We start from the raw sequence: 15,123 nt of genomic DNA on the forward strand, positions 1-15,123 counted from the left end.
CCTGCACCTATGAGAGTAACTGAGCAATGTAGTATTAACCAGCAATTACTGTTTTTTCCTGTGGTTTCAATTAATGACACTTAATACTAAAAAATTCCAAATCTTAAAATTTGCCTATTTTCTTCAAGTTGGAAACTTAGCATTACTGATTTCAAATAACAATAAAATTTGATTTTACATTTATTTTATATAATCACAGAGCTGCACTTAAAGCTCAAAGAGCCTTTAGAATTCATGTGGTCTAAGCACTTCATTTTTTCACATGAGGAAACCAGAACCTGAAGGAGGTTGACTTGCCCAAGGTCACTTACTGGCAGAAAAGGATTAGCTATCCAAATATGCACAAAAAAACAGTGGAAAAAAAAAATCAATTGGATGTGTAGGATTACATATTTGAAGACATTAAAGAATACATTAGTATATTTTACTGAACTGTTTTTACTACATAAAATACAAAATAACACTAGAGATTTTTAAAAAAACCCACTTAGCTGCAAGTATACAACCACATGTTATTTCATACCTCCTTGAGTATTCTTATAATTAGCAGAGGAAAAAAATCCCACTTTTTGTATTTTTCAGGGGACGAAATTGTGAAGGCCACAAAAACACTGAAAGTTGTAGATTCTAAAGTATTTAATAATATTGTTTTACATGTGTCCTAGATGCACACAAAATGTAGCACAGGGAAAGAGTCACATAAATTCTCTTGTTTTCCTTTTAAAACTTATTCTGAAGGTAAAAGATAAATACAAATATTCAGTTTGTAAAATGTTGCTCAGTTCTTACCATTAGTTAATATCTACACAGCAGCAGTATTCTATAAGTGGTTTGCTAAAACCTTTTACTGCATAAATTTATGCTATTGATTATATCTATTCCATAGAGTTATAATATAATAGACAATTATATCAGAAAGTTAAATAACATAGATTAATGGGTAAAGAATGAAGAATTCATAATAATAATATAAGTATCAGTCATTTAGCAGTTGACAAGAGACTAGTGTCTAGTTTAACAACTAATTAACAACTCAGTCTATGTGGGGATGACTTCAGTCTGTGGGTATCCTGTGTTACAAACTTGAGCTCTCATTCTAGCAATATCTTTCTTTGGTCCAGAGCAAGTCATTTGTTTCTTTTCTTTAGTTTCCCTGACTACAAAATGGGGACTAACTTTAGTTTTTGATTATAATATGATTTGGATTAGGATGACTATAGAAATTAGTTCTACACAGACATACCCTCAAAGAAGTTAAAAATCTATCAAACGACTTGTTTAATTTTGTTCTCTAGCAAAATGTTCTTTTGTGCTTTCCCCTCACCTTGTGTTTATAGGAAAGGATCTCCTTGGAATTTTTGCTAATTCTCCTTCTGGTAGTATTAAGTATCTTGATGTAGTACATGATTTTAACAGAAGAAACTTATTTAACTTAATAAGTTTTTTAAGAAACCTATAGGGAACTTCAAGTGAATCAAGTTATTTGAGCTAATTTTCTAGATAACTATATTAACCAATATATACTAAGATTTTAATGTAAGTCATAATTAATATAACTGGATTACACCAAATAAAGTAGATTCAAGTATACAAATCCTACAAGCACATTAAAGGTGAGAATTTTGAGTTTTGTATTTCCTATTTTTATCCTTTTTTTTTTTAATCTAAAGGTGCTAAAACTGTAAAAGCTCTATTTCCATAGGCATAGAATTTTACTTCATGTCTTAAACTAGAAGAGTTCAATATTCAGATGGAAGCTAGTTTTTAATCTTTATTCCCAAGGGTTATATCCAATCTAGTGATTTTGGACTATTCTAAATATCAGTCATATTACTATAGCCTAAATTATCCAGATAAATTGGATAAATCTGGCTTTCTTTTTGCTAATTCAGGTGTGTTTAACCAGATTCAGAAAGGTGAAAGAAGTGAAACTATCGCATTCAAAAATAAAATCTCATATTGCTCATTCTTGTTTTTCACATTCCTTCTAAATAAAAGAAATATGTCTTTAAAACTATCTAGAAAGATGATATATTCTAGTGAAACACTTATTTTCTTAAGAAACACTTATTCATCATTAAACCACATCTCTTTCTGTTAGGCCACTGAATTTCACGATCTCCATCAGGGAATTGTCTTAAGCAAGATATATTATAAATCAAAAAATCTAACTTTGAAAATATGTCAGAATTCTACAAAGGAAAATTTCAAAATGAGTATATATACAGTATTTTAAAATAATTTTTTTAAAACTAGATATATTTTAGGATGTGATTATGGTAGATCTTGTACCACAGCCAGCACTGGGTTTAGCCAGCATCTGGAATAAGATACCTCTAAGGAAATCCTAAGATTTTAAAGGAAGTGATATTGGTGATTCAATATAGAACATTCTTCCTAAATCAGAAAAGCTGAGAGTTGGAGCACAGTGCTATTAAAAGCCTTATCTTTCTGCTCTGCAGGTGCGGGAATGCTAAATTTTATTTCAGCCTAAATTCTAAATCAGAACTTGTCATCCCATACTATTTAAATTTCTAGAGCAACTGGAAGAGTCATTCTTTCTTCACTTCTTGTGTTTATAGTTTGGGACTCAGTCAAAACATATTACATTCTACTTTAAGTGAATTAAGATCTAAGGCTGCAAATGTCCTATTATATATCCAGTGCTTTAGAAGGGCATGTAATAATCCTATTCTAATCCAGCCCTGTGTTTCCCATGCAAAAATATTAGGAATCAATGTCATGTATATGTAAGCCCAAATGCTGGGTTATGTCTCTAATTGGGGCTTGTAGAATCATTAAATCAATCTCTTGGCAATAAACCAAGTATTTGAAACCTTCTTTGTGGTCACCATCAGAGCTTGCAAGGACTGGGTTTTGATTATCCTTAATATCCTGTTCAGTAATAATGCCAACACTGCTATCAGAGTTTTTATAGTGTAGATCTTTGTTTACCATTTCATCAAATATGGCATCCCTCCGATTTCTGTCCAAAGGGCTATTGTTGATGCCGTGTCTAAGAAAAGTTCTTTTGGCTGAAAGTTACATTGATTGATTTGTAGAAGCGTGACCCATGGACACACAGTACCAGCGCACTGTCTGGGCTCATCAAATTTCCTCCTTTGGTTAATGCTACTGTCCCTGAGCACATCCATTCAGACCATATGGTTCTTATTCAGTCCTTGAATGGCTTATTCAGGCAAACATCCAATGGCTGTAATAGCGATGTCAGACCCCCCAGGACTCACGCAAAGATCAGTTTTTAATTTTTTGGCCATATTTCTTACTCCATCTGCTAAATGTGCATGGAACAGTTCCCATACTTACATGGAACATTTGTGGAACTGCGCCCCCGGGCAAAGATCCCATATCCTTTGCAGCCAGAGTTTGACGAGATCATTGTGGATCCAGTCCTCTGGATATGTCTATGCTATCACTTGAGCCATATTTCTCCCCTCCCCCCAACCTTTTAAAAAAAGATTTATTCAAAAAGCTATGAGCAGCTTTGGTTTTATCCTGCTGGCTAGACAGGATGTAGGTTCTTTCTTGTTCCTTCTGATGAGAGTAGTTTTGAAATTCAGAGTTAAGATCAGAGGTCGTGGATATACCATTCATGCTTCTGAGACACACAGACTCATGCTTATAGTCTGTTATGCTCATTACTGCCAGTTAAAACAGTCTGGCAAAGAATTTTCTGCCCACCATCATCTAAGGCTGGCGCATAATAATGAAAAGTAATGATGATGCTCTAGTAATATAAATTAACACCTTCCCTCTGAGGAAGGCAACAAAAAGCTCACTGAGATATTATCTCATTCCATCCTCACAATATCTCTATGAAATATGTAGAAATAGATTTTCTCTCATTTTAAAGTGGAGATTCATTATTTTGCCAATTTTAACACTATCATATATTCTTAGCTCAATGTTCTGTCTGGGTGCCTTTTTTATTGTGATTCCAGAGGTAACAAACTGTTACAGGTAAACAAATGAAAAATACACTTAGTAATAAAGGGTAAAACATATTGTTAACCCATCTCAGGCTCAGTGACTCACTATTCCTGTGACAATGAAAATCTGCTTTTTATTCTACACAATTTCCCATCTGAAAGTAAAGTATAATCAGAGGCAGTATAGAGGGGTAAAGTTTTCCTCTTTGGAATCAGAAAGACTCGGGCTGGAATCTCAGCTCTATTATTAAATTGCTATGTAATCCTAGGCTTTCAAGTCTCACTTTCTTCATCTGTAAAATGGAGTTAAAACAGTACCCACCTTATAGAATTTTTGTCAGTAGTAAACAGAACAAATATGCGCCTGGCATAGTGTAAGTATAAAACTATTCAATATCATGGGACTTCCCTGGTGGCACAGTGGTTAAGTCTGCCTGCCAATGCAGGGGACACGGGTTCGAGCCCTGGTCCAGGAAGATCCTACATTCCGCGGAGCAACTAAGCCCGTGTGCCACAACTACTGAGCCTGCGCTCTAGAGCCCACAAGCCACAACTACTGAGCCTGTGCACCACAACTACTGAAGCCCACGTGCCTAGAGCCCATGCTCCGCAACAAGAGAAGCCACTGCAATGAGAAGTCCGCGCACCGCAACGAAGAGTATCCCCAGCTCGCCCAACTAGAGAAAGCCTGTGCGCAGCAATGAAGACCCAATGCAGCCAAAAATAAATAAATAAAATAAATAAATTTAATAAAAAATAAAACTATTCATTATATTATCATCATTATTACTGATAATGTCAACTATTTATAGATGGAAAGAACACAGACTAGCCACACAAAGTTGACCAGACCAACTGAAAATTTCACTTTAATTTTGTCATTAAGTGTTTGCATGACTGTTTTGGTTTGAGTCAAAATTCTGGGCTCTTGTTTAATATCCAAATAGGTATAGCCTTAAGAGGAAAATCCGCATTTGTCAATAGTAAACATGCTTCTCTCTTAAGGAAAAAAGCAACAACAACGAAGATTCATGAATAGATAACACGGCATATGCAGTTAGTTAAAAAATAAGTTAAAAACAATGAAGTGCTCAGCTCACATGAATAGTTCTTTGTATTCTTTTTCCCTTAAAAATGTAAGTTGATCTAGTTCTTTGAAAGCCTTTTTATAAATTTAAAGTTAATGATAGGGATATTTTGAGTGTCTTCTCCTAGTACTCTGTCCTTTTTCTTTCTAGGAGTCTGCATGTGTATTTGTTATTTTCATTTATTCATTCATTTAAAAACCTCCTACTGCTATACCTAAAGCTGTCTACAGACCTTCCATGCCTCTGGAAGAATGGCTAAGATTTGTTTCGTAGATTAATTTGAGATGATGAAATCCAATGTATTGCCTTTACGAAACTACACTCTAATGTTGTGAATATTAATGACCTCTTGGTATACAAACTTTGCTACGCTTCCAAGTTCTTAAATAGATTTTCATGGAGCCCAAGATGCTGTGCCAAGATACTCTGGAAGCTGACAAGATTCTAAGGACAGAGTAAGGAGGCAGCCAAGGGGTTCTTTTAACCTGAGCTTTTCCATTTTTTTCAAATGTGTATCTCAGGACTATGTAGAATGCATTTGAATAAAGGATTTAAGGATCAAAAAGTTGACAACCATTAGCCTAGATTAAGAAAGTGAATCTTTAGAAATGATATACATTTCTGCCCCATTTTATTCACTTTCTCTTGTCTGTGCTTATTCTTATTTATGCTTAGAAGTAATTATATTTCCCTTCTATTCGTTTATCTAAATTTAAATTCGATACTGTTAGCTTTGATATTATTTTGAGCATTTTCTAAGTAGCCTTCAAAATTGTAATTGGCATGTAAATGTCATCTCTGTCAAATATACGCACATAAGCTGTAAGATATGACATTCCAGAGTCCTGCCATTAAGCACAAATGATAAGATATTAAATATGTGTTTACCATAAAGATGACTGAGTTGAGTTCTGTGTTCTCAGATAGCCACTACTTGTTGTTTACCTATTTAGAGTGATTATATAGTTTATACAATGCTTTCAGGAGAGCTCTGAGGTTTAAAAGAATGAGTTCTTTGTGCTTTGGGTTAAACAATAAAGTAAAATAAAAAGGTCCATCAGGCCTAGTAATAGTATTATTATAGGCAAATAGAAACAGTGGCCGATTGGTATACATCACAATAATAATAATCAATCAGTGGCAAATAAAGAACCAGATTCTCACTGTGACTTTCCCCTTACAGTTGTGTATTTCTTCTAAGCACAGATTGATGTAAATTGCTACTTGTAAAAAAAAAAAAAAAAAAAAAAAATTGCTACTTGTCGTTGACAAGATTTGTTGGTTCCAAAATAAACCCAGATTGTTGTTTCAAGAATGCAGTTCCTAATATTTTCTATTACATCTATGAAAAAAAGCAAGGAATTTTTGGTAGTGTGTGAAGGTCTCTGTATTTTTATTGGCTACTTACAAAAGTTTCAAAAAAAGATCCTTAATCTTTAAAAAATGACCCTATCAATTCATACATTTAGCATAATTTACCAACATTTCCAAACTCAGCATGGAAAAGCCATCAACATGGCACTAGGTCATGGGTCCTGAATGAAGCCGTCAGCAAGGATTAATAAACTGTGACAGCTGCCCAAAAGCTTTCATTCTTTTTATTTAAACGTCAGATTGCAAGCTGAATTCAGTGTAATCTTTTTTGAAACTAGCCCAACTAACATGGAAGAAGTCAGAACTGAGAACAGATGACAGTGTCGTTATTGTTGTAAATTCAGGCCATAGCAATAAATTTTAGAATCCACATATATAGCAATTCCTAAAGAATTTCAGGAATACCCTAAAATATTCTTATCTGTTTGAACAATTCTTAATAATTATAGTTTTTGAAAACTAGGCTGATGAAACTGAAAATTATTTAGCAACAATTTCTATGCTCAATAAATTAACTATTCTTCTACTACTAGATCTTTCTCTCACATTGCAATTTAAAAGTGACTCATTAGACCATAGTTTTAAAATCTATTTTAGGATCACATAATTTTCTTGGATACTGTCAGAAAAAAAACAGACATATGACTAAACAGACTCTATTAAATAAGATTGTTGTTGAACGTTTTTGTGCAAATATAACTCAAACGTATACATATAGAAAGGTGAAACTGACCCAGAAAATGCTCACTATACTTTCCTAAACAATGCATATTTGCAGATATCAAGATAATTCATTAGGCTAGGAATTTATTATTTTCTCAAGCACATTTTAATTAGTATGCATGATTTCCTAGTGGCTGAATATCAACACCAGAAATTTATCAGTTTAGTCTACATGTTAAATAGCTAATGAATCATTTGAGCTTACCCCCTTTTCAATATTCCCAGTTTGACAGAGTGTTCCCTCAGCTGCGGGAATACTGTTGGTGACACAGCGGTTGCTTTTGCTGAGACACCAGAGCTCTCTACACACTTCCTAGGAAAGAAGGCAAAAGCAAGTTGATCAGAAGTAGAGACTAAAATCATGTCCACTCTTCCATAAAAATACCCATAGTATATAAGCAATACTAAGCATTACTCGTCTCTTGCTGGTGTTGAAGCATCAGAGATGAGGATTTTGGAGGTGGTCCTTCTGGAAGGTAGGTTACTCATTTCACAAAATCATTTTAATATTTGTCTTTATAATTCTTATTTCAGTGGATAAAGCATATCTTAGTTTTTAATACTGATTAGAATCTTTTTAAAATAATGTGCAGAAATTTCATTAACAGAGAAGAGTAGTGAGAAAGAATGAATATGTAGAAAGGAAATATATGTTTATTACTCCCCAAAACATACAATAGCACAAACTTTCCAATTACTAATAGAGTGGCCAAGTAGGTGATTTCCTAGTCCTACTGAAATATTCAAATAAAGTGTATTTTTTAAAAAGAGAGAAAGAGAGAGACTATGGGAATGGACAGGAAGTGATTTATAAAATTCATAAATGCCTAAAGAACAATCTAGCAATGTTATTTGCAGTTCATCAATGTAGCCCACTTTCATGAAAGGGAAATATGGTTTTGAACAAATGCTGCTATTTATGTGCCATTTCCATAACTGATATATTTCAGATGTTATTTGGCGCTGTCTTGTCTTCTTTATTATGATTTCTCATTATCCCACCTCACCATGGGAGAACTACACTTATTGTAATGTTGGCAATATAAAATACCTCATTTTGTTCACACTTACATTAATCTATCAGATTTTAAAATAAGCTGTCCAACATATCCCAAAGTAAAGTCTTTGAACAGCCAAAACACAGATTGCTTTGAAGAAAATACTCAAATTTTTCAGTTTATTGTTATATATGATCATCGACTAGCATCATTACTGATATTAAAGGTTTTTAATTTAAAATGGAACCATTAAGTAAAAAATATATATTTGCAATAAAAATATATTAATCTTGAATGTAAAGATACATTTATATATAACATTCAATTCTATTGCTTTTATTCCCCAACTGCTCTTTTATTCTCAAAACATAATTGTAAGAACTTATGTCACATATCACAAGAAAAAAGTCTGTAACTGTGTATCATGATAGATATTAACTAGGTTTATTGTTGTGACCATTTTGCAATATACACAAATACTGAATCATTATGTTGTACAACTGAAACTAACATGTTATTTGTCAATTATATCTTAATTAAAAATTTTTAAAAAGAATTTATGTCACATAAACACAATTCAGAAATACAGCGGTAACATTGAATTCACTGGTTAACCATTACTACAAATGGAGATGCCTCACAGAGTACAGCAAAAAGAAAGAATCTTTATGGGCCCCTCTTTAGGGTGCTCCACTCCACCAGGCAGAGAAAGAGACATAAAATTTATATTAGACTTTTAAAATACTTTTCAAAATTTATATATTATATCTAATTTATTCATCTACTTTAAATTCCATGTGGAGATCTACTGAGCTAGAAGAAAGTTAAAACATCAGAAAAGAAAAACATGTGCTGTGGATCATAATATAAAGATAAAACTTTCCTGTTCTTACAATCCAAGGTATTACAAATTCTACTTTCTTTCAAAGCTTCAGTTTCTGTTTAAAGAGAATGTTATTTATACTACTTTATTCTTCCTTTTCTATAGGAGATGGTTTCTTACTATATGTTCCTAAATATATTCTCTTAGTTTATTTTAAAAGCAGTAGGATTACCATTTTAAGCTCTTAAAATATTATCCCATGTATCAAAAATATTCATATTCAAAGAGAAATATGTTCACCAAAACAGAGACGCACTGCTAGGACAATGTATTAGGAAATTGTTAACAAAATTATCCATAATCCTGGACCATCCTCTTGATATTTTATGATTACTTCAGACAGAAGTAAAAGAAGCCTAAAGTTTCTTTAGACAGAACCATGCAATGAAAATTCTATCATTGAAAAGGACAATGTTCATAGAACCTATTAGGAAAACATACTATTTAGTCAAGTTATAGAAACTCTATTTTCCAAAAATGCCTTGAAAATCTCTACCCAAAATGGCAAGTGCTCAAGATACTCTTTCCAAAACTTTAATCTCAAGCTTCACAATACAGTCCTCTGATAAAGCCCTCTTATCCTTCAGGGAATGACACATTTTGAAAGTTTGATTCTTGCTTTTGAAAGATTTTATTATGTTAGTGGGCTCTCGGGGATTTGAATTCCGCTAGGGCATTAACTTCTCACAGATTGTTGTTTAAAGTATGGGACTAGAAATCTAAGGATGGGAAACACTCTCAAGATGTTAAGTTAGTCTTGGAGAAGACTCTGAAGAGTTTTCAAATAGATCTCTCATTTAGAATATTAACTTGGTTAAGAAAGATTTTGATACCCCAATTAAGAATCCCAAGATAAAAAATATTCTCTTGGAAGACAAAAAACAATAAAATTTTATTTCTTACCGAGAAAGCAAGATGTACACTTCCTGAAAGAATCTGAGAACAATTTCATACTTTCAGAAATACCCTTCTTTCTCTAAACTGCTAGATCCTAGACCATGGTTGATCAAACCATCATGCTGTACACCATAAACTTATATAGTGATCTATGTCAATTATTTCTCAATAAAACTGGGAAAAAAAGGTTTAAAAAAGCTGGGGGCTATGCAGATTTCAGTTCAATGTACAGAAAATCTTCCAAAAGTCAGACCTGAACAATCATAAAATAAAACTGAAATTTCCCATCACTGGAGACACTCCAGCATACACTAAATAACCTCTTAGCAGCAATGTTGTAGGCAGGAAAAAAAGAAAGAAACTAACATTTTTTCAGGGTATACTGTTAACTACTGTGCTAGGCATCTTTGTATCTCATTTAAGCATCATGACAATCTTCTTATCTTAGAAAGCATGAGAAACTTAGGTTCAGAAAGACTTAGCAATTTGCTTCAATCCTAACTAAATCTGGATTTGAATCAGCTGTCTGATATCAATGCCCAAAATATCTCCATACAATTAAGCTACTTTTCAGTTTCTTTTAAATGAATCAAAATTGAATAAAGTCATTGGCCAATTAAGGCTGATTAGTAAAGGTTTACTTGTATTTTAATATAATACAAAAACTCACTAAATGTTTGTAATATCCTCCTACCCTTTACCCATATTTTAAAGGACGATATCTCAAATTAAGACTATTATGTACTAATTCATAATATATCCGTTCAATATATGAGCTTAGGCACCAACTTATACATTATTATTATTGGAACTTCTAAATGTAACATCACCACTTATGGATACTGTTAACATACTCCTCAAAAGTGTTCCATGGTCTTCCAAAAGACAGGACATTTAAAACATTCCTACTTATTTAAAATTTTAATATCAACTCCCAGATTTCTATTCTATTTGATTTTTCAAATGAATGACACGGTTTGCAAACATTAATAACAATGAAAATATTAGCAAGTATAAATCATAATTAAAAATATATAGAGAGGGTTTTAAAGTAATTACCTAGTGAAGAATAATTTACCTGATATTCAGAAAATAACTTTGTAAAGAACTGAACTCGGGCTCCTTTGATCAGAATAGAATAATTGATTATTTTACAGTCAAAGACCCTTTCAGTACAATAAAAGAAATTAGGATTATCTTTTCTAATGTTTCCATTCTTTTCAAGTAACTATAGCTATTAAATGATGCTAAAAATGGGAAGAAAAGCCCTTTGATTTACCTGGGAAAATTAAAATTTGCAGTTTACATAAGGGGGAAAGGGATATCATAAAAGCGCAAAACCATTTCGCAACTATTGTATCATTAAGAAAGTAAAACAGTATATGAAGAGAAAATGGCATTTTTATTGCTAGATGGTTTTTGTTTTTTAATTTTTTAAACAACTGTAAAGATCAATAAAGATATACACACAAATTTTCTGCCCTTGGGAAACCCTAAAGCCTAGGCCATCTTGGGTCCTTGCTTCTGGATATGAAATATTCTCTTTGTCCTCATTATCCTATCGGTAATATCTCTCCACAGCTGTTTGGAATAAAGGATCATGATGGCCCAGGGGGAGAGCAGAGCACTGAAGAAGTCAAGAAGGAGCATCAGTGATTAGAAAGGTTACTTATCATTGTATCACACAAAGGAAAATTGAAAACCAACATATGGTGACCCTGTGGCCTGGCTCCAGGTATTTAGTAGTCATTTGAAGAAAGAAAATAATGCACCCTTATTTCAGCTTTAAATAGGTTAATCCTGTTATGTGGATAATTTAAGTGCAAGAGATCCTAAAAAAGGCAAAAAAAAAAAAAAAAAGATTATATCTATGTATGTTTTTTGTTACATATGTATTTTATATATACATTAAATACACACACATATATACATATATAAACAAAAAACTAATCTAGAAATGCAGATTAAACAATTAGTTATCAATTTGAAGGGGTTAAAAATTATTAACTTGTTTTAAAAGAATACTTCTAAGAAGCAAACCCAGAGTAAAAACTACTAATCTCTAAGAACACAAATGATTATGAACCTATGAGTTTGGCTTGAAATTCAAGGAAAAATAAAAATTATGTCAACTTCTTGTCAAGTATATGCCTGATATGTATGTTTGGACTCCAAAAGAATATTGAGGTGTTAAAACAATTCCATACCTTTTATTCCCTAAGCCCATATCAAACCATATTGTAGAATATTTATGCCAACTTAAAATCCTCAAGGAAAGTGATTCTACAATCTCCCTCAGTACAAAATTTCAATATTTAATAACTTGAAATTCTTCCTACTACCTAATCTACAACCTTCCAGCTGTAAAAATTAAGGCGACTGTGTTGTTTTATGCTCTTGGTGGGGAAGGAGAACAATTTGTTACCAGGAATCAAACTATAATAAATGTTCCAAAGCCTGAAAGTGATTTTGAAGCCAACATTTAGCTTTCTTTTTCACAGGCTATTCAAACTCAATTTCTTTAAACTTCCCTTATATGTACTTCTAAGTATTTCACTATTATCCTCTCCCAAGTTATCTGCATCTCTTAAAAAAAAAATTAGGTAGGTAGTCAATAGTACCCTAAAAAGACTAATAAAATATTTTTATTGGAATGATTCTCAATGAGAAAGCAAAAATTACTTGAATCTTAGCTGATAGTGATAAAATAATAAACAAAAGGGAGTAAGCATGAAAACATTAAAAACTGAGTCTAAGAGACAAAAGAGGTCTGTCTTAAGTATACTCCACAGGGATAATACCCTGATTAGAGAACTCAAATATCTTATCTTTAGCAGGTTACCCTTACTCCAAAGAGCTATACTTCAGGCAGACACAGCTTGATGGCATGCTTATTAAAGATATTAATTAACATGTTAAATAAAAATAATTTATACTATCCTGTATTTTAATTCTATGCTTACCAAACAACTTTTGATAATAAATTTGTCTACTGGGTAGACTTCCTTAGGTAATAAAATGTTCAGATTTCAGTACAGTTGACTGAATATAAACAGAGAGGCTATATTTCTTACTATAAATTAATAAATCCAATTTTATATATAAACATATATATTCCCTTGATCTTTCATGTCTAATATTAGATCCTAAAAATCTCTCATAACTTAAAGTATGGAACAAATATAGTACACTTAGCCATTTATAGATTATTCTATCATTAATCACTTAATTGAGGTATGTAGAAGCAAAACATTAAAAAGTTTAATGATCTGTAAGTAAAATAGAGCACTTGCCACAAACACATTTCCCCTGGAAAGATTCAAAATGAATGAGAAGTCTTAAAGTTTCCAAAGCAATGTCATATTTTCTTTTTGTATGTTCTGTTTCCACCACAATACACTGGGATTCTGCAATATTAAAGTCAAAATTATGGAGCCCACATACTTCTGTACATAAACACCTCCATTCATTTCATAAAATTATGGAGCAGCACCCTCCCATAAAATAAGAGTGAATCTGCAATTCCCTAGAAAAACAAGGGCATTGCTATAAGGGAGTATTATCAGTGGCAGAGTTGCTTTAGTACTCTGTGTAGGGTGTTTTTGGAGGGGAAGAGAAAAGGGAAGGGAAGAGGACATAGATCACTTTACAAAAGTCATCAATTTTCCAATATGGTTTTCCCAGATTACAAAATCATATTTGTTTCCTAAGATAATGTGTCTTTGAAATTCCGTGATTCTCTGCACATCAATAAATTCTCTTGGTTTCATTCACCAAAAATCTTTCAGTAGTTTTCCATTGCTCTTAAAAACCTAGAATTCTTAACATGGCCTATAAGTCTGATTTGGATCCTACTCTTTTCTTGCCTCATGTATATGATGCTTGCTTTGAGAGCTTCGGCCTCACTGGTCTTCTCTCAGCTCTTCAAATACACAGCCTCATGGTCTTCACAAAGGTCCTCTCTCCTCTCTCTTTTTTAACATCTTTTTTGGAGTATAATTGCTTTACAATGGTGTGTTAGTTTCTGCTGTATAACAAAGTGAATCAGCTATATGTATACATATATCCCCATATCCCCTCCCTCTTGTGTCTCCCTCCCCCGCTCCCTATCCTACCCCACTAGGTGGTCACGGAGCTGATCTCCCTGTGCTATGCGGCTGCTTCCCACTAGCTAGCTATTTTACATTTGGTAGTGTATATATGTCAGTGCTACTCTCTCACTTCATCCCAGCTTACCCTTCCCCCTCACTGTGTCCTCAAGTCCATTCTCTACGTCTGTGTCTTTAGTCCTGCCCTACGCCTAGGTTCATCAGAACCTTTTTTTTTTTTTTTTATTCCATTTATATGTTTTAGCATACAGTATTTGTTTTTCTCTTTCTGACTTACTTCACTCTGTATGACAGACTCTAGGTCCATCCACCTCACTACAAATAACTCAATTTCGTTTCTTTTCATGGCTGAGGAATATTCCATTGTATATATATGTGTCACATCTTCTTTATCCATTCATCTGTCAATGGACACTTAGGTTGCTTCCATGTCCTGGCTATTGTAAATAGTGCTGCAGTGAACATTGTGGTACATGTCTCTTTTTGAATTATGGTTTTCTCAGAGTATATGCCCAGTAGTGGGATTGCTGGGTCATATGGTAGTTCTATTTTTAGTTTTTTGAGGAAGCTCCATATTGTTCTCCATAGTGGCTGTATCAACTTACTCCTCTCTCTCTTTACCAGATAATTCTTCTCACTCATTTATTCACCAAATATTTTCTGAGCTCCTATTATGAGGCAGGCATTGTGCTACTCACTTTATAAATAGCCATGAATAAATAGGCAGGCAGTAAGCAAGATGAACAAGTAAAATACATAGTATGTTAGAAAGTAACAAATGGTAAGGAGAAAAATAAAGCAAGGAAAAATGACAAGAATTGAGTGTGTCTGTGTACGTGTGTGCATGTGTGCATGCATGCATGCGCAATTTTAGATAAGGTTGTTAGTGAAGGCCTTGCCTAGAAGATCACATTTAACTAATTAACAAGCAATCAAATAAGCAAAATGATTATGGATTGTAATAAGTGCTATGAAGGAAATAAAAAGCATAATTTCCTTTATGCTTTAACTGGGAGCATAAATGTAAGTAACTGGGAGAAGCCTTTGCATATAGATGGATCAGACAGAAAATCTGTCTGAAGAGAAACTGCATGTGAGCTG

The 15,123-nt window shown here is 33.1% G+C and overlaps 1 protein-coding gene across 1 annotated transcript in view; it reads right to left on the reverse strand.

The window, feature by feature from the left end:
• The window catches only part of ADAMTS6 (ADAM metallopeptidase with thrombospondin type 1 motif 6), a 259,758-nt gene that overhangs the window by 91,187 nt on the left and 153,448 nt on the right, over positions 1–15,123 (reverse strand). Inside the window, exon 11 of the mRNA XM_061187844.1 lies at positions 7,341–7,448. Coding sequence (XP_061043827.1) covers positions 7,341–7,448 — 108 coding nt within the window. The remainder of the gene's footprint in view (positions 1–7,340; positions 7,449–15,123) is intronic.

Source organism: Eubalaena glacialis, chromosome 4 (assembly GCF_028564815.1).
Source record: "Eubalaena glacialis isolate mEubGla1 chromosome 4, mEubGla1.1.hap2.+ XY, whole genome shotgun sequence".
Taxonomy (NCBI): domain Eukaryota; kingdom Metazoa; phylum Chordata; class Mammalia; order Artiodactyla; family Balaenidae; genus Eubalaena; species Eubalaena glacialis.